At 38.1% G+C, this 25,117-nt stretch overlaps 1 protein-coding gene across 6 annotated transcripts in view; it reads right to left on the bottom strand.

The window, feature by feature from the left end:
* LOC131675031 (protein lingerer) overlaps positions 1–25,117 on the bottom strand; it is a 796,131-nt gene that overhangs the window by 578,635 nt on the left and 192,379 nt on the right. For all 6 annotated transcript variants that reach the window (XM_058953839.1, XM_058953842.1, XM_058953845.1 and 3 more), the window contains one exon: positions 12,614–12,801. In XM_058953839.1, coding sequence (XP_058809822.1) covers positions 12,614–12,801 — 188 coding nt within the window. The remainder of the gene's footprint in view (positions 1–12,613; positions 12,802–25,117) is intronic.

Here is a 25,117-nt window from a genome sequence, read left to right as displayed (position 1 = left end):
TACGAATATCACAAAACCTTCTACAATTAATTCGTATATGTTTGGAAACAATGTACTAAAATCTAATTATAAAAGTACATAATCATCTAGAATGGCAATATCTTTTATTTTATATTTTTATTAATAACTATAAGGAACACGAGAAACAGATTTTATAATGACAAATTTTAATTAAATATATAAAATTTTAACTATGATGTGTTGGACTTGATAGGAAAAATAATTAGGCGTCGCGGTGTTTTTTCTCCTAGTATCAATTTGTGTAAGTTCATTATTATAATTGTTTATTTAAAAACTAATTATTGTTCCACCGTTTAAGAATACTTTGAATATATGTTCGAAGTATTTTTAAAAGGCTTGACTAGTTTTAATTGTAATGTAAGTACTTTGGACTTACAATAAACTGTTTATTTTATCTAAGCAATCAAGTTTAAAGGTAACCATTATAGCATTACCTTTATTTGCATCGTAAACATAATATTCGGATTATTTCTAAGAAACTGTTCTGCAGTTGTCTATTGAATTTGCTTTACTCTAGCCATTTATGTTGTTTTGTTTAGAAAAAGACAAAATTAAGATATTAAAAGGAATTGGTACACAAGTTTCAATGTAAACAATATCCAGCAGTCTATATTGATGAAAGTAAAAGGTCACTGGAGAACATCAAAAGAAAATTTTGGGTAAAACCATTGATACGATAAATAAGAACATCTTATCGCATAACTTTGAATGAAATAAAACCGAAAGATAAAAAATTAGGAACGTAATTAGAAAAACGCAAAATTTCTGAAATGCTACACGTTGGCTTATTAAGTAACAGTTTGAATAAGAAAGAGGATGTACAAATTTTTAATTACTTATAGAAACCATTGTTGACTTTTCTTCAAGCAGATTAAAGCTCAGTTGTTGATCTTATTTTGTAGTCGACTTTGACACTATATAACAGCATACTTGATAACATTTTTATCAACATTTTTATTTAGTTTGTCTATGAACAATATACTCTAGGTTATACAAAATTCAATCTTTATTGTTTAAGTAAATATGAATATGACTTTGATTTTTCTTTATTTGTACAATAACACAGGCCCACAAAAGTGTCTGTGCAATTGACCAAACCTATAGATTTTAATGTATTTTTCGACGCTGAATCCGAATTTGCAATAAAAAAGTAGGGTCCAGCTGCTTTTTTATGGGGTTTTGCTCGAAAAACCTCATTTTTTATGGTTTTTTCATGGTTTTTTTTAAATAAAAAAGAAATAAAGAAAAATTTTATTATTTTGACTTTAGAATCGAATTCTACGGGAAAAAATACTTAGAAAACCATGTTTTGAATTTTTTTTTACAGAAATTTCAACCCACCATACGGCGATGAAAAGGCAGAAAATCACGAAAAGTGAAAATTTGCTTCAAATTTAATTAAAATGACACTAAAATCAAGTTTTACGATTGTAAACCGATTTATAAACATTGAAAATACTTTACTGGGGGTTTTTGAGGTCGCTGATCAATCGTTTTTAGCTTTTGTTAGGCGTGATGAACTTGAACTTTGCAATCATTACATACTCTCTGCAATTTGGATATTTGAATGAAACTATCTAAAGTTTATAACTTATATTGCTACTCAATAGCAGTACTATCAAAAACCTGCTGCTACGAAGACGTTGGCCACGATGATAACTGCCCTAAAAATGGAATGTGTAGAATGATTTGTCGGTTCAACTCTTCGTAGTAACGAAACCACCGAAGGCGCGCTGTCTTGCAGGAGAGCGCTAAGATGTGAGAATGATGCCGTAGTGTGTCTGACGACGAGTTGACATTGTCCCCGTCAAAGTCAGAAAGCTCTCATACTTAGGCCTGGAGAGGTATGAGAGTTATCACCCCCAGGACGGCTAACTCACCTGCAATCGGGACAGGATTCTTAGCGTATGGGTTTTAGATATAATTTATGGCACATCACAATTCCTCATCTTCATTTAACTCCGCTGGAACTTCTGGTAGCAGATGCAATCATGAATGCACTGGTAATCCTGATAACTTTTGTTATGTATATGCAAAATTTGTTGGGTCGAAAAACAAAAGAAAAATAACAGAAACAATAAATTATTTGTATAAAGTATGTTTTGACATCGAGATTTCACAGCAAGAGAAAAGCTGGGTACCACAATTTGTCTGTAACTCGTGTTATATAATGATGAGTCGAGTTACTAAAAATCAGGACAAGACGTTCCTGAAATTCATTGCACCAACAAAATGGAAAGAACGAGAAAATGAAAACGATTGCTACTTTTGTACAACAAAAGTAGGGGGTATAGCTTATATAAAGAAAAAAGAAGTACACTATTCTAGTCCTACAACTGTTGCGTTTCCAGAAAAAATCCTTATTGAAGGTTTAGAAAATGAAGAATCACGAGATAGTTTTACAACAGGTTTAGATTCTCTGCATGTGGACGATCATTCGACAAATCAGATTAATGTGAAAGAAATTGAACTAAGCAATAACCCATCCTCCGAAGATCTAAGCGAATCCGACGAAAGTGAAGAAAATCTCTCTTCGGATGATGATGAAGAATATGTACCCAAAGGTGTGGAGAATTCTGTGAAAAAATATGATCAAAAGAGTCTGAATGGTTTATTTAGAAAGGCTGGCCTATCTAAAGAGCAATCTGAATTGATGGCTTCAGACTTGAAAAAGCGAAATAATCTGACAAAGGGAACTAAAGTAAGTGAATATCGTGACCGAGAGAAAACCTTTCGAAAATATTTTAAAGAAGATTCAGAGCTAGTTTACTACATTGACGTAAAAGGACTTATTGATGAATTAAAACCAGGTATATACAAACCTGAGGATTGGCGCCTATTCATTGATTCGTCGAAGCGGAGCCTTAAAGCAGTCCTTCTTCATAACACAAATAAGTACGCTCCTATACCATTAGCGCATTCAACTGTGCTTAAAGAAAGGTATTCAAACATTGAATTGGTTTTGTCAAAAATAAAATACGAGGAACACAAATGGCAAATATGTGGTGACTTAAAAATTTTATCGATGATACTAGGACAACAATCTGGATTTACAAAATATCCTTTTTATTTGTGTATGTTTGATAGTAGAGATAGGGAAAACCACTACAAAAAGAAAATTTGTCCACTAAGAGAGTCATTTAAACCTGGAAAACAAAATATTGTAAAAGAGCCACTTGTAAATTCGTCCAAAATTTTGATACCACCTCTTCACATAAAGCTTGGTTTAATTAAACAATTTGTCAAGGCATTAGACCAAAACGGGAAATGCTATGAATATTTGAGCCAAGTATTTCATCGCAAAACAGATGGTAAACTAAGCGCAGGTATTTTTGATGGACCTGAAATTCGTACTCTATTTAGAGATGAAAACTTTGAAAGAACTATGAAAGATGATGAGAAAGGAGCATGGTCTAGTTTTAAAAATGTATCAACAAAATTGTTGGGTAGCACTAAAGACGTAAATTACAAAACTATTGTAAAAAAAATGGTACGCAACTTTGAAAAACTGGGTAGCCTTATGAACTTGAAGCTTCATTTCCTCGATTCACATATTGATCAATTTCCTGAGAATAACGGGGACTTTAGTAAGAAAGAGCAAGGAGAAAGGTTTCACCAAGACTTGAAGGAATTTGAACGCAGAGTTCAAGGACGATGGGGTACAAATATGTTGGCAGATTACTGCTGGATGATGAAGAGAGAAAAATTTTCAAAAAGAGGTCAAAAGCGTGTCAGAAATCCTTTACGCCGGTCATTTGACGAGAAACGTGTGCGTAAGCGTAAAACACCTTAAAACTTAATTTAAAATATTTTTTTCGAAGACAAAAATAAAAATAGATATTGCCAATATCTAGTATCCAACATCTCACTATATAAGTTACGAAGTATTAGCGAAAATTGTACAAACTCGATTGATTAACTCATTAAAACTCTAAGGTACTTATTAAAAGAAGCTAAAAATATTATAATGGAGTTCATGAATATCGCTATACATAAGTTCTAAGTCTTACTTTATGATCAAGAGTCGAAAAAAGTTCTAGTTTTGTGATTCATGTACTGGAAAACCTCCAGAACAGTATCCGAAACATCGATTTTTTTTAAAAACGATCAATTTATCACGTTTATTGTCCACTTACGCCGACTAGGAGTTATTTTTCGAAAAAAATGACTTGAAATTCGTGATCAGCGACCTCAAAATCCCGCAGTAAAGTATTTACAATGTTTTGTAACGAGCAGGCTCGTTAAGAGGTAGATGAGCGAGATTTGAAATAGCGCGCCATGCGCAAAAGACCCGCGCAGCGAGAAAGAGAGAGAGAGATAGCTACGACACGCGGACTCGTGAGAGTTCACGTGAGACCGGCAAGCGGGCAAGGCACGCTCGAAGTCCTTTTGTTTTCCGGGTGTGGAAAAATTGAATACAGGAGAATCGGTTCTTTGCGGTGACCGACGACAACGGTGCGAAACGAATATTGTCAGTGCACGGAGAGATCAACTACGAGCGAGGATCAACGGGGGCCGATTCAAGATCACCGTACTCGAGGGCCTCGATACGTCGCCCACCACCCATAAGGGCAGGCCGACAGAACACTCACCCTCGGCGACTCTGGGCGACGTCGATCGAATATTTAGGTTCAAAACCCAAGGCGTAGCTGTCTGCAGCAGCGTTCGCCCGCGTAAGTTTCTTCCGTTGTAACAATATTGCATGCGAGAGTTTCGGGAAGCGAGCGTACATAAACTGCGTCGGCTGCGTGCCGTTCGTAATCTTATTGTCTGTCTCTCTCTCTCACGCGTACGTATAATTAGGCTGTGCGCTGCGAACCTCTCGGTCAATGTGGAATGTGCGCTAACGTGTAAATAAGTAACGAATAAAATCCGCTGTGAATATACTGAGTAAATCGGCAAATTCATTCGATAGCACCGAATTCTCTCTACGTTCCCTTCTCCCTCGCAACGTTTTCTAAGAACCTACAACCACCGCTCTATCGTATTGTTCCGTGCTTTCGCGCTCGTTTTCAGGCTGCGCGTCCAGCACAGAGCTAGCCAAAAGAGGAAAATGGCGGTGACATAGATATTTTGTTAACGGACGGCGATTTACTTCCGAAAAAATCAACAACCGTTACAGTGGCGCCCAACCCAACGAAAACAAAGCATAAGGAAAAGGACGAACCTCGACAAGAAAATTGATAGGGCGCTAACGATGAAAATTCCAAGAGAGAGAGAGACTCGCGCTAAATTAAAAAGAAAGTGTGTGTGTATGTGTGTAAAAGGAAACACCACGAGGTTTCAAAACGATAAAATTTGTCAAGCGTACTCTGGCCACGAAATAAACACATTGTATAAACAGATCATTGTAAGTCCGAGAGTGTTTACCAACCCAAACAAAATTTCGAGGCCAGAGAAGTATACAGTGAGCACGAAAAGTAAGCGCGCAAACTGGTACCCGCGACAACGCGCTCAAATAACACCGCCGCCGTGACGTCATAAGCCGCGAAGAGAGAGAGCGAGCAAAACACAGCGGCAACAGGCTAGCCGCATAACATAAAGCAGCGAATAATACCGATGCAAATACATTCGTATTCAATAGTAAACATTGATTATTATTTATTATTTAATTGATAACATCTAATAATATTAAAGTTAATTGTTTAATATCTAATTCCTCCTCTTTGAAAAATAAACCAAATCAAATTAAGTACGCTCTCTCGGCAAAAACATCACGGCGCAAGAAAATTGCTCGTTTCAATAAAATTTTCTTTTCAAAATATTCAATTTTTCGTTAAAAATTATTGATAGAAAATCTAAAAATAGAAAACTGCTCACTATACGACGACAAATTTACACAAATAATTACGCCGATAAAAACTAACAAATTTTCACCTACAAACAGTAAGTGAAAATTAATAGGTAGAATAATTGTAAAACCAGCGTAGAAAAGACAAATTAAGAAACCTCATGGTGAATACCACAGTAATAATTAAAATTTAATTACCCTAACGGATTAAAATTTTTTTTACTTTGGATCAAATTTTTTTGATATTTCTGTAAATAGTATCGAAAATTAGAAAGGTAAAAAGTACACACACACACAACAAACATCACTGAAGATAACTCAGCGCACATCCACCGATAATAAGAGATAGAAAAAGGTCAAACATGAAAGACATGGATGACACAGAAACAGAAATAGAGGAGTGGGTAAATAACCTAGATGATGATCGACTACATCAGACTCTGGCAACTTTGGAATTAAGAAGCGACGGTGAAAAAACAACCAGGGCAAAGAGACTCCAGCGTTGGTTGATGGGCGACTATACATCGGCCGATTTCTATGAAACGACAGCCCAAGTAATTACCCAAGACCCTATTCGAAGAAACGAATTGAGATATGCCTACATCTCCAAAGAATGCAAAACACTGGAAGATACAGGAGCAACCGATCTCGAGAACCACCCCTTATATAGGCTACTCACCGATGATGAGATCGCAATCAAACTCAACCTATCAGTGAGCCAATCCCTATCAGAAGGAGAGGAAAGGATCTCAAAAAGCGACGAGTACGAAGAAGAACAAGCTTCGATAACGTCAGATAATGAGATGCCCACGATATATAACGAAAAGGGCAACCCCGTTACAATCCCTGCAGAGATCAAGGAAGTAATGAACGAGTGGATAAATCGACTTAGAAGAGTCGAAAAGGCTATGGAAAGAGAGCGCCAGTACGTGTTATCGATAGCACAAATGGCACAAACTATATGCGCTACCCAAGCCACGGAAACATCCAGGATGACTAGGGCTCTGCAAAGGATAGGCAATATAGAAAACGAGATATACTTGCTCCAGGAAAACCAACCATCGTCACCAAGCAAAGAAACAGAACAGCTGCCCGGCAAATCAGTGAACTTTCAGGACACGGTGACACTGCACTATGACAGCATGATACCAGGAAGCACTCCGCAAAGACCACCACCAACGGAACAACCACGATGGAACCCCAGAATACCGGAAGACTTCCTAGTACGGCCCTCGGAGGGGAGTGGACAGCAGAATAAGACAAATAACTCTGCTGAAGGCGGTTTCACGAGGCACACAGGCAGCTACGCGCAGAACACGACGATGGACCTGTCAACCACACGAGACGTGGAGAGCATCGTGAGAGGCTGGCGAGTTAAATTCTCTGGAGGAGACGACCAGAGTGTAGATGTCTTCCTGGAAAAGCTGGAAGCCCAAAGATTGGCAGCTGGTCTCACAACCCTTTCGCCTTCGCGTATCTCGATGACATAATAATTGTCTCATCGACATTCGAAGAACACAAGGAGCACTTGCGAAAAGTATTAGAGGCGCTCAAGGAAGCCGGCATGTCCGTAAGCTTGGAGAAAAGTGCCTTCTGTAAATCGGAGGTGCGATACTTGGGTGTGCTAGTGAATCGAGACGGGATACGCCCCGATCCCGAGAAGGTACGCCCAATCCTAGAGTTTCCTGTCCCCAGGAACGTGAGGAAACTCCGTAGCTTCATGGGTATGGCCTCATGGTATAGGAAATTCGTGGTCGACTTCGCCACAATCGCAGAACCCCTCAACAGGCTCCTGAGAAAGAAGTGCCCATTCGAGTGGGGTCCCGAGCAACAAGCGTCATTTGATCTGATAAAAAGATTAATGACGACGGCACCAATCCTCCAACCGCCTGACCCGAAGGGAGACTTCATGCTACACACCGACGCGAGCGATACAGGTTTGGGAGCGGTACTGACGCAGATAGTGGAAGGAAATAAAAGAGTCATCGAGTTTGCCAGTCGTACGTTGAGCCAGCAAGAAAGGAACTTTTCGGTCTCCGAACGCGAGTGCCTCGGAGTCGTATGGTCCATTGAGAAATTTCGGCCAGACATGGAAGGTTATCACTTCAAAGTGATAACCGATCATAGTTGCCTCAAGTGGCTGAGGAACATGAAGAATCCGACAAGCCGCTTAGCTCGATGGGCGCTTAAGCTACAGGGGTACACCTTTGAGGTAGAACATCGTAAAGGTGCCCTACATCACGTGCCCGACTGCCTCTCAAGAGCTTATGAAGAGGATGGCGAGGAAGACTCGACCCTGTGTACCATGACCTGGAGTGAGTGCACTCAGGATAAATGGTTTCTGGAGACCTTACAGGCAGTGACGGATGAACCGGAGAAGAACCCGACATGGAAAGTCATGGGGGGAAATTTATATACGTACCACCCAGGCACACAACTCGGTGAATTGGGCGATGAGGAAGAAGCATGGAAGCTGGCGGTGCCCAAGGAACAGAGGAAATCAATCATGGCTGAGTGTCACGACGCCCCGACGGCTGGGCACCTTGGGCGGGAAAAGACTCTCACCCGGATACGCCGCTTTTACTTCTGGCCAACCCTCAAAGACGACGCCGCCCAATATGTGAAAAGTTGTACGGTATGCCAACAATGTAAGGTGGAGCAGCGCCCACCCTACGGCACGATGGGGCGCCGCCAAATGGAAAAACCATGACAGGTCGTAGCCGCGGATATAGCTGGACCCTTTCCTCGAAGCCCGAGAGGGCACGAATATATCTTGGTGATCGTGGATCTATTCACTCGATGGGTAGAATATATCCCCCTTCGAAAGGCCACGGCTAAGAATATCGTACGAGAATTCCACGATCAGATAGTCACACGGTACGGTACGCCAGAAGTCTTCCTATCGGACAATGGCGCTGAGTTTAAGAATAAATTGGTGGAAGAATATCTCAATAGAAACGGCATCTCGCGGGGCCTGACGCCAATTTATTGTCCACGGGAGAATCCGACGGAGAGATACAATCGTACCCTCAAGACCATGATCAGATCATACCTCGAGGAGCAGCACAAGAATTGGGACGAGAAGCTTCGTGATCTCTGCTTCGCTCTTAACACCGCCGTCCATAGCTCCACCAAGGTTAGCCCCGCCATGCTGAATTATGGGAGACAACCAGTGCCGCCTGCAACGATCCGGCGCGAACGGAAAGCAATAAAAGCGGAGAACGAAGAAAACCAGTCGCGGGAAGATTGGGCGGATCACATGAGTCATCTACTCGAGCTATTCGAAACGGCGACGGAAAGGGGGCGACATGAACAGGAACGTCAAGCGAAAATGTTCGATCAGAAGCGACGGCAAGTCCCATTCAAGGTTGGCGACTGGGTATGGTACCGTAACCGCGTCCTTTCGTCCGCGGCAAAGGCAATCTCGGCTAGTTTGGCGCCGTTTTATAAAGGCCCGTACATCATCATCGAAAAACTGGGGGCGAATACCTTCCGAATAGCCAGCCACCAGGAGACTATTGAAGGCACGATACACGCCGAAGATCTTAAACCATTCTACGAAGCGACCAAGAAAGAAGAAGGCGAAGACACTCGACCACCGAGGGACATCGAGGCGAAGTGCGACCCGCCGGCGACATGCGGCGAATCGAACGACGGAGATCGCGAAAGGGATACCCCCGAACACACCCCGGACTCAGTCGACGCACCCTCACAATCGGAAACCGAGGATTCCAAGGTGGGGAGCGCACCCAGACGGTGACGACGTGGGCGGCCTCCTAGAGGACCACAGAGTCAGGGTGTCCCGATCTCCGAAAAGAGAAACAGGGGTCGCCCAAGGAAAGCCATACCGGTGGTGCGTCAGGTAGTCGAGCGCGCGGCTTCGAGCGAAAACCGGGGAGACGAACCTCCCGTACGAAGCGCGGACGACCTCCGAAATCGTAGCATGAACTCGTTAATTGTGATACCCACCCCGGGGTACGAGCAATCCGTATTATGTAACCATTTACCATTTTCGAACATATCATATCATATATCATACTCATGTCGAATATCATTCATCTACCTCAACCCTAGGATGGAGACCATCATCAGAGGAAACGTAGATTGGATGGAGGAAAAACTCCAGTACCTCCACCTACCGGACTCTACGCAGAGGCTCCTCCTCCCTCCATGGGCTCCTCGGTCAACTAGGAGCCCACCAACGGTCCCAGCGCTGCAACCGCAACACGGGACCAGAAGACACTACCGTCCCACGAACAGAGAGGCCGTGGCACCTACGGGAATACCCCAGGCGAGACCGCCCGTACAACAGGGACGACTGGCCTACTTTCCCCTTGGCCTGGTCCATGGAATCTTCCCTGGAGGACAAGTGGGGGATCCTCCACAACGCCCTCCAGGAGGTAGACAGCGCTTGGAATTTCGTGCGACTCCTCATCTTTAACACCATCGCGAGGTTCGCCGAATTCCAAGATTATGCCGGCGCCGCCCAGATGGCCGGAGGATGGGCCGAGAAGATTGCCACTTGGCAATCCTACGCAACTGCCATCAGGAAGGTCCGAGTCACCCAGACCCAAGGGCAAGAGCATCAGGCCTACGGAGGCCACAAAGAAGTTCTGGGCGAAAGCCACCACCATCATCCCGGGTCAACCTCCAGCGCCAACATCAGCGTGGAGGCATCCTCGTCCAGAGGAGGGACGGTGAACATCACCATCGCCCCGAGCAGGGAAAGGAGCCAGAATGGGCAGCGCGGACGAGCGCTGCCCGAGGACTTCCATAGGAAGCGGAGTCGGCGCAACCGTGATCCAGTCCGGAAACCGAACCCAAGACAGTGCGACCCCAACAACAAAAGGGAAGGGCTCTCCTTCTCACAAGCGCAGGGATGCGCTCGGTGCGGACACCCGGGGATAACCCGATCCAGCAGGTGCCCGAATATTCTGAACCACCCGCCGATGGGAAAACCAAGCCGACCCTCTTAGCTCCTTTTCCTGAATAAAAAGGCCTCGTTTTACTACAAAAAATCGTATATTCATTTCACCTCATGATCATCCCTGGTCATTCATCGCTCATCACCGCGCTATCGAGGGGTCCGTCCAAACTCCCGGTAAGCTTGGACTAGACGGGGGCTGTAACGAGCAGGCTCGTAGATGAGCGAGATTTGAAATAGCGCGCCATGCGCAAAAGACCCGCGCAGCGAGAAAGAGAGAGAGAGAGATAGCTACGACACGCGGACTCGTGAGAGTACACGTGAGACCGGCAAGCGGGCAAGGCACGCTCGAAGTCCTTTTGTTTTCCGGGTGTGGAAAAATTGAATACAGGAGAATCGGTTCTTTGCGGTGACCGACGAAAACGGTGCGAAACGAATATTGTCAGTGCACGGAGAGATCAACTACGAGCGAGGATCAACGGGGGCCGATTCAAGATCACCGTACTCGAGGGCCTCGATACGTCGCCCACCACCCATAAGGGCAGGCCGACAGAACACTCACCCTCGGCGACTCTGGGCGACGTCGATCGAGTATTTAGGTTCGAAACCCAAGGCGTAGCTGTCTGCAGCAGCGTTCGCCCGCGTAAGTTTCTTCCGTTGTAACAATATTGCATGCGAGAGTTCCGGGAAGCGAGCGTACATAAACTGCGTCGGCTGCGTGCCGTTCGTAATCTTATTGTCTGTCTCTCTCTCTCACGCGTACGTATAATTAGGCTGTGCGCTGCGAACCTCTCGGTCAATGTGGAATGTGCGCTAACGTGTAAATAAGTAACGAATAAAATCCGCTGTGAATATACTGAGTAAATCGGCAAATTCATTCGATAGCACCGAATTCTCTCTACGTTCCCTTCTCCCTCGCAACGTTTTCTAAGAACCTACAACCACCGCTCTATCGTATTGTTCCGTGCTTTCGCGCTCGTTTTCAGGCTGCGCGTCCAGCACAGAGCTAGCCAAAAGAGGAAAATGGCGGTGACATAGATGTTTTGTTCACGGACGGCGATTTACTTCCGAAGAAATCAACAACCGTTACAGTTTATAAATCGGTTTACAATCGTAAAACTTGATTTTAGTGTCATTTTAATTAAATTTGAAGCAAATTTTCACTTTTTGTGATTTTCTGCCTTTTTATCGCCGTATGGTGGGTTGAAATTTCTGTAAAAAAAAATTCAAAACATGGTTTTCTAAGTATTTTTTCCTGTAGAATTCGATTCTGAAGTCAAAAAAACAAAATTTTTCTTTATTTCTTTTTTATTAAAAAAAACCATGAACAAACCATAAAAAATGAGGTTTTTCGAGCAAAACCCCATAAAAAAGCAGCTGGACCCTACTTTTTTATTGCAAATTCGGATTCAGCGTCGAACAATACATAAGAATATATAGGTCTGGTCAATTGCACAGACACTTTTGTGTTTTTTGTGGGCCTGTGTAATTAAATTAAATTGTAATATATTTTTCATGATTTTGTGTTTTAATAAAGAATGACGAGGTCAGTCAAATTGCTGATGAAATATCGCTTTAATAAGCGATAGTAAACTTTATTTGCTGTCTAAATTGAAATCTGACTTCTCAAACATGTAAATTTTAGAATATAAATTTTTCGGTTTATTTGTGCAATTTAAAGAGCATATCTAATTTTTATTTAATTTTGTAAATATTTAAAAGTATTATTTAATGAAGAGGACGTTACGACTCAAAGTGATAAGAAAACTTATAATATTATTTTTTTGAATATATAAGCATTTGCTCAAGTATTATTAAATTAATGTCAGTTAATATTAAACTAATTAGTAAATTAGTTACAATTTATAATTACTTACATTTTGAACGATCGAGTGAGATAACTTCGATAATTTATCTGGGAACGTTTCATCTATTAGGTGGTTCTCTGATGTATTTATTACTTTCGTAGGTAATAAACTTGGTGTGAAGACTTTGGTATCCGCTAAAGAACCAGTATATTCTTCATTATCCCAATCCTCAGAAACATCAACCGGATGCCAAGAATCTACATAATAATCAAAGGATTCAAAAATAATAATTAATCAACAACCTTAGTAAATTTGCATGCATAGTTTTTAGTCTTAATCGATGATATGAAACACACACACACGCACACGTATACAAGCGCCCGCGCGCACGTACACTCACACACACACTACGAGTACGGGCGTAGCCTGTGATCGCAGAGCTTAGCCATTGAAAACTGAAAAAGGTTATACAGTAATTTGATCTTTAATACAATACGTGGATTGAATTTCATCTTGACTTTCGCATATGTAATTTTCAGTAAAATCCATCATTACAACAAGATCATCACCCTGTATATTCATAAATTTTATTCTTACAAAATCACTTTGTCATTTAGTTACTTAATCATGTACGCCAAATTTAATAACAAACTGCAATGTCAGTTCATGGACATACTGTTTTCTCAATAACTCTACGTAAATTAATTATTATCTACCATTCATATTCTCCTATTTTTAAAATTTGATACTACTAATCGATTGCTTATAGAAAAGTTCGTAATTTATTAGCTGAAAAACTAAATCCAGGATATTAAACACATGCATTATAGCTATACGAGAGTGGTCCGATAAATACTTAGCCTACAAAAGAAAAACGAAAATTTTGGAAAAGTGGCCTTTTATTTTTCAACATAGTCTCCTTTTAGTTCGATACACTTGGCCCAGCGATGCTCCAACTTCTTTAACCCGTCTGAAAAATACGTTTCCTCGAGGTCTGAAAAGTAGGCTTCCGTGGCAGCGATTACCTCTTCATTCGACTCAAATTTCTGCCCGGCGAGTGACTTTTTCAAGTTTGGAAACAAAAAGAAGTCGCACAGGGCTAAATCTGGAGAATACGGTAGATGGGGTAGCAGTTCGTAGCCTAATTCGACCAATTTAGCCATGGCGATGGCGGAGGTGTGATATCATGACCGGTGCGTTGTCATGGTGGAAGAGCACTTTTTTCTTCGCCAATGGGGCCGTTTTTTCTGCAATTCGACGTCGAATCGGCCCAATAATTGCGTATAGTACAGTCCTGTGATCGTTTTGCCCCTCTCCAGGTAGTCGATGTAGATCACACCTTGTGAATCCCAGAAAACGGTGACCATCACCTTTCCGGCCGATGGGGCAGTCTTCGCCTTCTTCGGAGCACTTTCGCCGGGTAAAGTCCATTGTTTCTACTGTTCCTTGGTCTCTGGTGTATACCAGTGGATCCATGTTTCGTCGACTGTCACGAAACGACGCAGAAACTCCTTCGAATTGCGCTTAAACAGCGTCAGACATTGCTCTGAAGTTGTCTCACGGTTGCGCTTGTTGTCCGGAGTGAGCAAACGTGGCAGCCATCGCGCCGACAGCTTTCTCATGCCCAAAATTTCATGCAGGACATGACCCACGCGGTCTTTTGAGATGCCTACGATCTTAGCTATCTCGCGCACCTTCAATCGTCGATCTGCCAATACGAGATCGTGAATTTTTGTCACGTTATCCTCCGTGGTAGCCGTTTTCGGAGCACTTGGACGTGGCTCTTCAAAAATCGACGTGCAACCACGTTGAAACTCGTTAAACCAATTTTTGACGGTCGCCATCAAAGGAGAAGAGTCACCGTACACAGCATCCAAGCGCTTTTTGATTTCGCTGCGCGATTTCCCTTCCAAAAACAAGAATCAAATGACCGACCGATACTGCTCTTTTTCCATTTTTCAAAAATCAACGGACACACTTGCTTTCACACGCTCTCAAAAATAAACTACAACTTCGATCCTGCTGAAATCTTGACAGTAACCATCGAGAAGGTTGTACTACGTGATAGAATATTTCTTTTGCGAGAGTGGCGCCATCGGGCGGTGAGGCTAATACTTATCGAACCACCCTCGTATGTCTGATAAGTAGCTATAATGCATGTCATATCATTTAGATTTCTTACAGTATATGTTCAAAAATTTCCCTTTGCTTTATTAGAACTCTATCATTTTTTTAAATATTATAGATCCATCTAACATTAACTTATTATTTTGATGATATATAAAAACAAACATTAAATCATAAAATCCACTGTATATACAAACACATATATTAAACATTAAATCCAATGTAAATCAATTAGGATGCACTGTTTTGGTCGATATTGATAGAATCTTATCTATTGAATATAAATTGGATCTTTAAATACATTTCTTCCAGATTAAGAATTATCTTCTTATAAGTTAATTCCATTTGTCACTAGTTTTCACATTTTTATAGTCCTTCATTCCAGAGCAGATTTGACTAATATTATCTTGCAAAAAAAAATAATGTCACATTTTCTATGATCTTTTCAGTTATGATGTTTTTTTGTTCGTAACGAGAACAATAATTTGCTGGCCCGAAGTTTTTTTACAGCTAAAGCGGTTAAAGAGAGCATCCTTTTTACGTTTTGAATTCGACGAATATCCCATCATAGTGGAAAAATGGTTATAATGTGAATTTTTTTGCCCGAGTTTGAGCTTCATCCTATTTATTTTTAATTCTTCGAAAAAATTGAAATCTAATACCACTGATTTCATGCTTTCAATCGTGATTTTTATGTCTTTATAGTTCATTTTTTAAATAATCAATCAGACCATGAATTTCCTCTTCAACTAAACAAAGATTTCTAAGATCAATAGAAATTATATTATGTGAATTTCCCTTATGTAATACATGCATTCAGGTCGTACAAAACATTAGATTTGTATATTACTAATTTAATTAGATTATTTATGAAAATTTTGTAGAAATACTTGAAGAGTGATAAAATATGAAATTATATATTATTTAAAAGCGTTTCCTCATGCAGTATTGGACATCTACCACATGAACAGCGAGCGCTTGAATGGCTAGAGCTATACAACAAATAAGCTTGGATATATATGGGTCTGTCAAACAGATTTTTAAAAAAAAACTGCGCAGGTGGATCAAACGATCTTGGCAGCGATTTTTTCTATGGTAATACATGCAACAAGAGGACTTTTGGCTATTTCAGTTTTTTTTTAAATATATACAATATATATATATATGTTACGTCTTACGACGCATCCTTTTTATAAATTAAACATTTGCGAAATTCAAAGCTACTAAACTATTCGCACGTCAGCAAAAAGCTAATTAAACGCGAGGTAAATGACTCTCCTAAATTAAGCCTTACGACGCATCCTTTTTGTAACATATGCACATTCAAAACTGCTAAGCTATTCACACGACAGCAAAAAGTTGTCGAAACACACTCCGAAACTAAGTCACCAAAACGCAAGAATTTATAATCAGCGAAAACAAAATGTCAGACAATATCGCAATACTGACCTGAAAAAGAACTATAAAAGATATAAAAACCAATGAACAAATCACTCTCAGCAGTTGATCAGTAGTCCGTCAGTCAGTCAATAAGTACCTGTAAGACTCAACTCCGTACATACCGGTCCGACAATTGGTGATCATTTTACTTAATAAACTCGCGATTGTTACAAAGTAATATCGTGCAAGTATTATTCAAACAACCTATCCTATTCAATTCAACAAGCAGTTAGAGCCTGCTACATTTATTCAATTCAACAAGCAGTTAGAGCCTGCTACATTCATACAATCCAACAAGCAGTTAGAGCCTGCTACATTTTATCAACAATTAAAGGCTACGATTATCATGGTAGTACAATTATCAGACATACATTTCCACATATATTTATTATAAGTGAGACATATCCGACCACTAGTCAACATATTAGAACGTCTCATTCATTAGCTATTCGTAGTTGATGCACGAGACGTAATATATATATATATATATATACACACACACACACTGAGATATATATATATAAATAGGTAAAAAAATGAGCCCTTTTTGGCCATATTTGAAGACCCATAACTCCGTGAGTTTTGAAGATATCAGGATGGGCGACCTCTCATTCGATTCGTCTTTTCATCTACTTTTGAAAACATGGCGGTCCAAAACCTGAAAATACACTCTGCTGGATGTGCCCGCTGGTTCATTGCACTCATAATTGCTTGATTTTAAATCATATTCACGGGTTCGTAGTTCCGTCAGTTTGATATTTTTTGAAAAATTACAAGATATTTTTTTGTTTGCATTGAAAAGAGCTTTCATTTGCGACCCCACCCACCTCGCTAACTTAATTAGGACCAAAGACATGCGTATTCAATGTTTGCTGTTATTCCGAAAACAGAAAAATATTACAATTTTTAAAGTACATTTAAAAATTCGAACATAATCTTTTTCATCAAATAAGGTTTTTCTAAGTAGCTCTAGTATTGTAGAATATAATCCTATAATAACATCTCTATCAAGAGAAAACCGATTTCTTTTTTGTTAAACAAAAACGCGTTTCTACACGTTACTTTTTTTATGATGTTGTTAATGAATAAATTAATCAATCTTTTTTAAGTCGGGCTGTTGGATATATCCTTGATACATTTTCTAATAAGTCAAAATTCCAAAGTAGTTCATAAACTCATCAAATATAATAAAAATTTTATTATCATAATTGAAATATTTTCATTTCTTTTCATTACAGAAAAAGTAGATGATTTGTTAGCATCCATAGTCTCCAGCAATTTTCACTTGTTCAACATGAGTGAGACCGATTGTATAGTTTATATATCGGTCGTTTGGATAACTCTAGATCTTGTAAAAGTCATATATTTTATAAGGAAAATTTAATTGCTTTTCAAGATTTAGATGCGCAAGATTTGAAATATCTTCCATATAGAGTACCAAACTTTTATCTGATTCCCAATGGTTTTATTTGTGCAAATCATCGAAAATAATATTTAGTAGATTTTCCTGAACGTCAAGTAAACTGCTGCAACCCTTTTAATGAACATTCTGGAATTAAAAAGGTTTTAGAACTCTTTCTTTAGAAAGTTGTGATAAATTGTATAGTATTTGCAATATAATAGCTCCTTCTAGTGGAAAACTTGGTACTACGTGTCGAGCTTCTATGCTACAGAAATTTAACAGTTGGGAATGAAAACAGAATATCTTGGCTGTTGAACAACACAGTTCTGCAAACATTCAAGAAAAATCTGAGATAGAATTGCCTTCTTCAGCAAGTGCTGCAGTAACTGATCAAAGCCAATGTTCTGACCCAACAGTGTCTGATGGCAGCTTAGGATTTGTTTCTGAAAGCCAAAAAAATATTTTGAAAGAAGAAAATTTAAAAAGAATCTTGGATGATTTTGAGCTTCCGATGCCAAAAAGAAAAAAATTATCTCAAAAACGACAGCAACAAAATTTGGAAAAAGTAGTTTAGGGGATTTATGAAAGAAGAATTGAAAAAATAAATGATGTTTTTCAATCTGACTTATCTGTGAGCCAAATAACTGAATTGTAAAGAGATAGTCAAGTTCTAAGTCAAATAATTAACAATCTACGCATGGCATACAACAACCAATCCACCATCTCTGGAAAAATCAAGATTTTAACCTTGTTGCCTGTAGAACTCACTTATTGAGAAATCAGAAAGTATATCTGTTGTTCTAGATACATGATAACAAAAGCTAATCACATTAGGGAAACACATGATGAATTAATATTCAGATAAATATTCTTCAGCGATAATATTTCCAAGCCGGCTGAAATAAATTGTTTTCCGAATTTCTGATACTTCCTAAAACATTTTAAAAATTTAATTATCATATGAGTGAATTTACAAAACTCATTTAAACTAATCAAATTCGCTCATTTACAATATTTATTCTAATAATGTTTATATTTTCTAATAATGTTTATATTTTCCGTTCTCCATTCATAATACCTTATTTGTATTGTCTCAGAATTATTTGAAATAATAAAAGTACTCATCTTGGTACTATTTTCTGATTTATAATTATTTATATTCCAATTGATAACGTCTACAAATTTCAGGTGTACTAGCCGACCCACCTAGAAAAAAGTTTTCTTTTCACTCTGAAGAGCTTGTAGAATTCATAGGAAGTTATTACAAAGATGATAAGAATAGTCGAGCTTGTGCTAGTATCAAAGAATATATTGTTGTCGTGAACAAAAAGACGAAAGTGAAAGAAAGATTACAGAAGAGATTGCTTTTTTTCAGTCTCAGAGATTAGTACCATAATTATCTAAACGATCATGCGGACGAATTAGAAAAAGTTCCCAGTTTGTCATATTTTGCTGAGCTACGACCAGACAAATGCTGTTTTGCTGGTGCTCCTGGTACACATTCCGTTTGCATTTGTATGGAACATAAGAATGTAAAATTGAAAGCAAGAGCAATATCATTGTCATTGGATTACAGAGAATTATTAGATGTTTGTATCTGCTCAGTAGATGACGAAAACTGTATGTTGAAAAACTGCTCTGAATGAACCGGGGAAAAAGCCATTCAGGACTTTTTGCAAACTAAAAATCTTGTAAAAAAATTGCTACATCAGGTACCCAACTTGGTCATCCGTTCACTTTATAAGTAGTAATGAAGAAACAACGAGCAATACTCGCGTAACACTTATTCAAAAGGTCGAGGATGTTAAAGTATTCTATGAAGGATTTGTGAAAGATGTTTTCAAATTAAAAGAACATCATTATGTCAATGAAACTCAGAAATATTGCTTCGCATTCATGAAGAATAATTTGAAGTATGACACTGGTTTAGTAGTAATGGATTTTTCTGAGAACTACTCATTTATAACTCAGGATTCTGTTCAGGCTTTCTATTTTAACAATATTCAAGCTACGGTACACCCTTTCGTCCTTTACTATAGAAGCAATTATGGAATGAAGATAGAATGTGCTAGCTTTTGTGTCATTAACGATTACTTTAAGCATAATGCATACGTTGTAAATATCTTTCAAGAGAAGGTGATAGAAATTATTAAAGATCTCTTTCCGGAGTTGAAAAAATTGATATATTTTTCAGACGCAGCCCCAACACAATACAAAAATAAGTAAGTTTTTTTTTAGCTTCACATATTTTTGGGGAGCTTGTTTAAAGAATGAAAAAAAATTACTGACAATTCTAATCATTTTTACATGAATCATTTTACAAATATTTGTCGTCATGAAGATGATTTTGGAATCAAAGTAGAATACTATAATTTCTTTGCCCTAGTCACGGTAAAGGACCCTGTGATGGAATCGGAGCTGTAGCGAAACGCTTTGTCAGAGATGCATCTTTGCGATTCCCAGTAGAAAAGCAAATTTTGAATGCACGTGATATGTTCCTGTACCTGAATGAGCATATGGAAAAATCAAGTAAAGCATTATTTATAAAACCGCTTTTTCATACAATAGAGTTTCGAAAAACTGAATATTATTCCATTTTTTGTAAGGTTTCTATGGGTTAGCAACGATGAATGTGAACGTCGACAAAAAAGGTTACAGAAACGATTTGATACAGCACAAACTGTAAAAATACTAAAGGATAAATTTCACATGAAACCGGTTAATAAGAACAGTGCCGAGTTTAAAATTACAACTCTGTCTGACGAGAGTAGGCCTGAAAGTAGTAAGAACAAAGTAGTAAGTAAAAACTGAATATGCAGGAAAATAAATATTTTTTATCATTTACCATAAACTAATATGATTTATTGTGCTTCATTTTTGTCCTTCTTCAAAAAGTAATTCAACTTGAACTCTGATATAACTTTGAATTTTCGCGCTACTTGAGTGCTCCAACAATCACAATGCTGAATGTTGGTGAATCATCATTTCTTAGGGTAGGAATATGTATTTATAGAAGATGCACACAATTTCGCCCTTATTCTTAATATAATATTATCATAATGTTAATTACAATAGTAAACCGTAGATAATTTTTCAAAATACCCGAAATTATTGATTTAGAAAAATCACATAAGTCAACAAGGAAGCAAAAGTCCACCGATGTTATTATAGGATTATATTCTAAAATACTAGAGCTACTTAGAAAAACCTTGTTTGATGAAAAAGATGATGTTCGTATTTTTTAAATGTACTTTAAAAATTGTAATATTTTGCTATTTTCGGAATAACAGCAAACTTTGAATACGCATGTCTTTGGTCCTAATTAAGTTAGCGAGGTGGGTGGGGTCGCAAATGAAAGATCTTTTCAATGCAAACAAAAAAATATCTTGTAATTTTTCAAAAAATATCAAACTGACGGAACTACGAGCCCGTGAATGTGATTTAAAATCTAGCAATTATGAGTGCAATTAACCAATGAGCACATCCAGCAGAGTGTATTTTCAGGTTTTGGACCGCTATGTTTTGAAAAGTGAATGAAAAGACGAATCGAATGAGAGGTCGCCCATCCTGATATCTTCAAAACTCATGGAATTATGGGTCTTCAAAAATGGCCAAAAAATGGCTCATTTTTTCACCTATTTATATACAAGGGTCGTTTGAATCTTTTTTATTTTTCAACAGTCTCCTTTTAGGCTTATACACTTCATACAACGCTGCTCTAGTTTGTTAATCTTTTCCAAATAATAGGATTTGTCCAAGTCTGTAAAATAGGCATTCGTTTCTGCAATCACCTCCTCATTTGAATTGAGTCTTTTCCCCACCAACCATTTTTTCATATTAGGGAACTAATAGTAGTCCGACGGAGCCAAGTCTGGAGAATAAGGGGGATGTAAAACGAGTTGGAACCCTATCTTCATCAGTTTTGCGGCCACAACTGCTGAGGCGTGAGCTGGCGCATTGTCGTGGTGGAAAAAGACTTTTTTGTAGGCCAATCGTGGACGTTTCTCTAGCAATTCGGTTTTCAAACGATCCAATATCGATGAATAATATTCGCCTGTAATGGTTTTACCCTTTTCCAGATGGTCGATGAAGATTATTCCTTGCGAATCCCAAAAGACAGTCGCCATAACCTTCCCGGCCGAAGTAATTGTCTTCGCCTTTTTCGGAGCAGATTCTCCCTTGGTAATCCATTGTTTAGGCTGTTCTTTGATCTCAGGAGTGTAGTAATGTATCCATGATTCATCTACAGTGATGAAACCACGCTTAAAGTCTTGCGGATTTTGCTGGAACAGCTGGAAACCATTCTTGCAACACTTCACACGATCTCGTTTTTGGTCAATCGTGAGCAATCGCGGCACCCATCTAGCGGATAGCTTTTTCATCTCCAAATGTTGGTGCAAAATATTATATATCCGTTCGCTCGAGATGCCTACAGTACTAGCAATCTCACGCACCTTCACTCTTCTATCAGCCATCACCATATCATGAATTTTATCAATGATTTCTGAAGTGGTAACCTCAACAGGGCGTCCAGAACGTTCAGCGTCTTTTGTGCTCATATGACCACTCCGAAAATTTTGAAACCACTTATAAACCATTCTAATCGAAGATGCACAATCACCATAATGTTTATCAAGCTTCTGTTTAATCTCCTGAGGCGTTTTGTCTTTGAAAAAATAATGTTTAATCAATACACGAAATTCTTTTTCGTCCATTTTTTTACAATCACTCGATTTCTTTGATTGAAACGAATGTAAAACGCAAAGTAATTGGCCAATCTGGCTGAAACTTGGTGTGTGTTCTTCTAAGATGTGCCACTAACTGAAAATAACCTTGATACACACTAGTAGCGCCATCTCTCTGACTTTGCACGGACTTTTCAAACGACCCTCGTATACATACTTTTTTTACTTTTTACATATAAAAAAACTTTTCCCACTGATGAATTCTCCAATTTTTATGTTGTTTTGCCTATTTCAATGTTTTTTTAAGGTTAGCAGGTCTTAGTGATTTTTTAACAACCTCTCAACCACAAAGTCCGTTTTCACAGAGTCTTTGGCGTACAGTACATTCGCAGACTTTATTTGTTAGAAGTTCATTAGCGAAAACCTTATTTCAGGTACTGTTAAACGTCGATTCCGTAAAGACATTTGAATAAGCTTAATGAAGCTTATCTTCGTTGGCACTTGCTTGGCGATAGCATTATTTGATAATTTGAATTTATGCAATTATTTCGGTACGCTTATTACATGATAAATTTTTTAATTTAACCATGTTTGTTGTACAAGACAACATTTCACAATACACTAAATCTCATAAAATATCAATACACTCGAACTGATTAATTTTCCACTAATATGTATAAAACTTTTAAAATTACTTAAGGTTATTCACGATATTTGGTTGTTTGTACACAGATACATATTATGTAATATACATATAACAGTATGTTCGCATAAAACTTAATATGCATACGAGCGAGTGTTGATGTACACACATACACATTTACGAGGGTTGCTCCTTATATTATTGGCCTAATAATGAAAAAAAGGAATTATGATGAAAATTGGTTTTATTGTTTTCCCAAATAATCTTCATGAAGATCAATACACTTTTGCATGCATTTGAATCAATTTTCGTAGCACTTTTTGAACTACGATTGGAGTACCTCCAAAACATGATTTTTAAATGCTTCAACAACTTCTTCAGGAGCCGAAAAATGTTGGCCACGCAATTTATTTTAACGTACAGGGAAAAAAAAAGAAGTCATGAAGTGCCAATTCAGGGTTGTACGGTGGATGACTCTTTGAGGTTTAGCTGGTCAAAAATTACTTTATTTAAGCCGATGTATGAGAGCTTAAAGTGTCATAATGAAGGATAATTCACTTCTGCTTTTTTCGAATTTCTTCGATGATTTCTGGGTAACAAATGATCGTATATCATTCAGAATTAACCTACCTGCGATGCTCTAATAATACTATCGTCACATGACCGATAATGCTGAAGAAACAGGCAACCATTGGCTTCGATGTGCTTTTTCCGCGAACAACTTTTGTTGGATTTGGTTCATCTTGAAAGACCCATACAGTCGAATGCTGTTCTATTTTGGGCATATATGCATTAATCTATCATTCATCACTTGTGTAAATACTATAAACGGTCTTTGATACACCTTGACTGTATTTTTTTAGCATTTTCTTGCACCAATTGACACGAGCTTTCTTTTGAGCGTTTGTCAGATTATGTGATATACAACGCTAACAAATCTTTTTTACGGTTAAATGTTCATGTAATGACATTTAGTCGTAAATGTAATATCTTATTGATGCTAGTCATACTAAAGCCCAAAAATGCCTCTATTTCACGATAGGTTACACGTCGATTTTGCTTTATCAGTTCGTGCACAGTATCGATATTTTATGGCACAACAACCGATTTTGGACGACCTTCACGGAATTCGTCCTGGAACGAACGACAACCACGATTGAATTCGTTATTCCAGTTTTTTACAGTGTTATAGGATGGTGCTTTATCACTGTAGAAAGAATTAAGTTTATCGCTGCACTCTTGTCTTAATAATCCACATCGAAATTTATGAAAAATAATTGTTACTGTAGATAATGCAAATTAAGAAAATATAGCTAAATATGTCTAAATGTGTCTAAATATGTCTAAATATGTCTATGTAATAAATTAAGAAAGTTATAGCTAAATATGTCAAACTTTCAATTAAATACATCAGATGACGCCTGACAACACCTACTCTTACCTAGACCATAAATATAAGTAATGTAAACGCGGATATTTCTACTTTTGGAATCCATGAAAAAAAGAAACAATTTGTTTCCGAATTTATTATTTTACTTAAAATTTATATTTTTTTTGTAAGAAGACATCTTTTTTCTATTTACAGATTTTTTTGTATCTTTATTAAATTTTCGGATATTTAAACTTGAAAAAACAATCAATTTATTACTAATGGCCAATTCCATCTCAGATCATGCAGAGCTCCCCACACACCTGTCACCAAGCTACTCCAAAGTATTTTTTTATTGTTCTAGGTCAAAAATAAGAGGACCCGTATTTTTCTTTTTTCTCTCAGATGCATAGTTCCGTCAATAATGCAATCGGAAAATGCACTGCTGAAAAGGGAAAATTGAGAAAATTTTTCCAATTAAATTTGGTTTCCTCAATATTTTTTTTATTTTTCGATACAATTAAATAATTTTTGTCATCTATAGTAGAAACGAAGTTCTTCAAGTCTAATTTATCAAAAATATGAATGTATGCATTTTTCGGGAGAAAATGCATGTTTTCGAAAAAGTGCATCTTGGAGAAAAAATTGTGTATCTCAAAAAGGCCATAATTTTTTGCGCTCAAATTTTTTTTATATATTCTTAGTACCAATACCTTCAAATCCATTCGATCAAAATTTGCTGTTTTTTCGTTATATCGCTTAAAAAAATTAAAAAAAAAAGTTTTACATTGTCAAGTCAAACGCGATAAATACATTCAGGAATTCATGTTAGCGACTATTTAAGTGAATTGAGAAGCAAATATTTCTGTATAAGTATGTACTTTATCAATAAAACATTGTTTCATTC

The sequence above is a fragment of the Phymastichus coffea genome, unplaced genomic scaffold, assembly GCF_024137745.1.
Source record: "Phymastichus coffea isolate CEN01 unplaced genomic scaffold, Cenicafe_Pcof_1.1 PCOF00015, whole genome shotgun sequence".
In the NCBI taxonomy this organism is placed as follows: Eukaryota; Metazoa; Arthropoda; class Insecta; order Hymenoptera; family Eulophidae; genus Phymastichus; species Phymastichus coffea.
The sequence above is the reverse complement of the archived record's forward strand: the minus strand, read 5'-3'. Positions and strand labels throughout refer to the sequence as shown.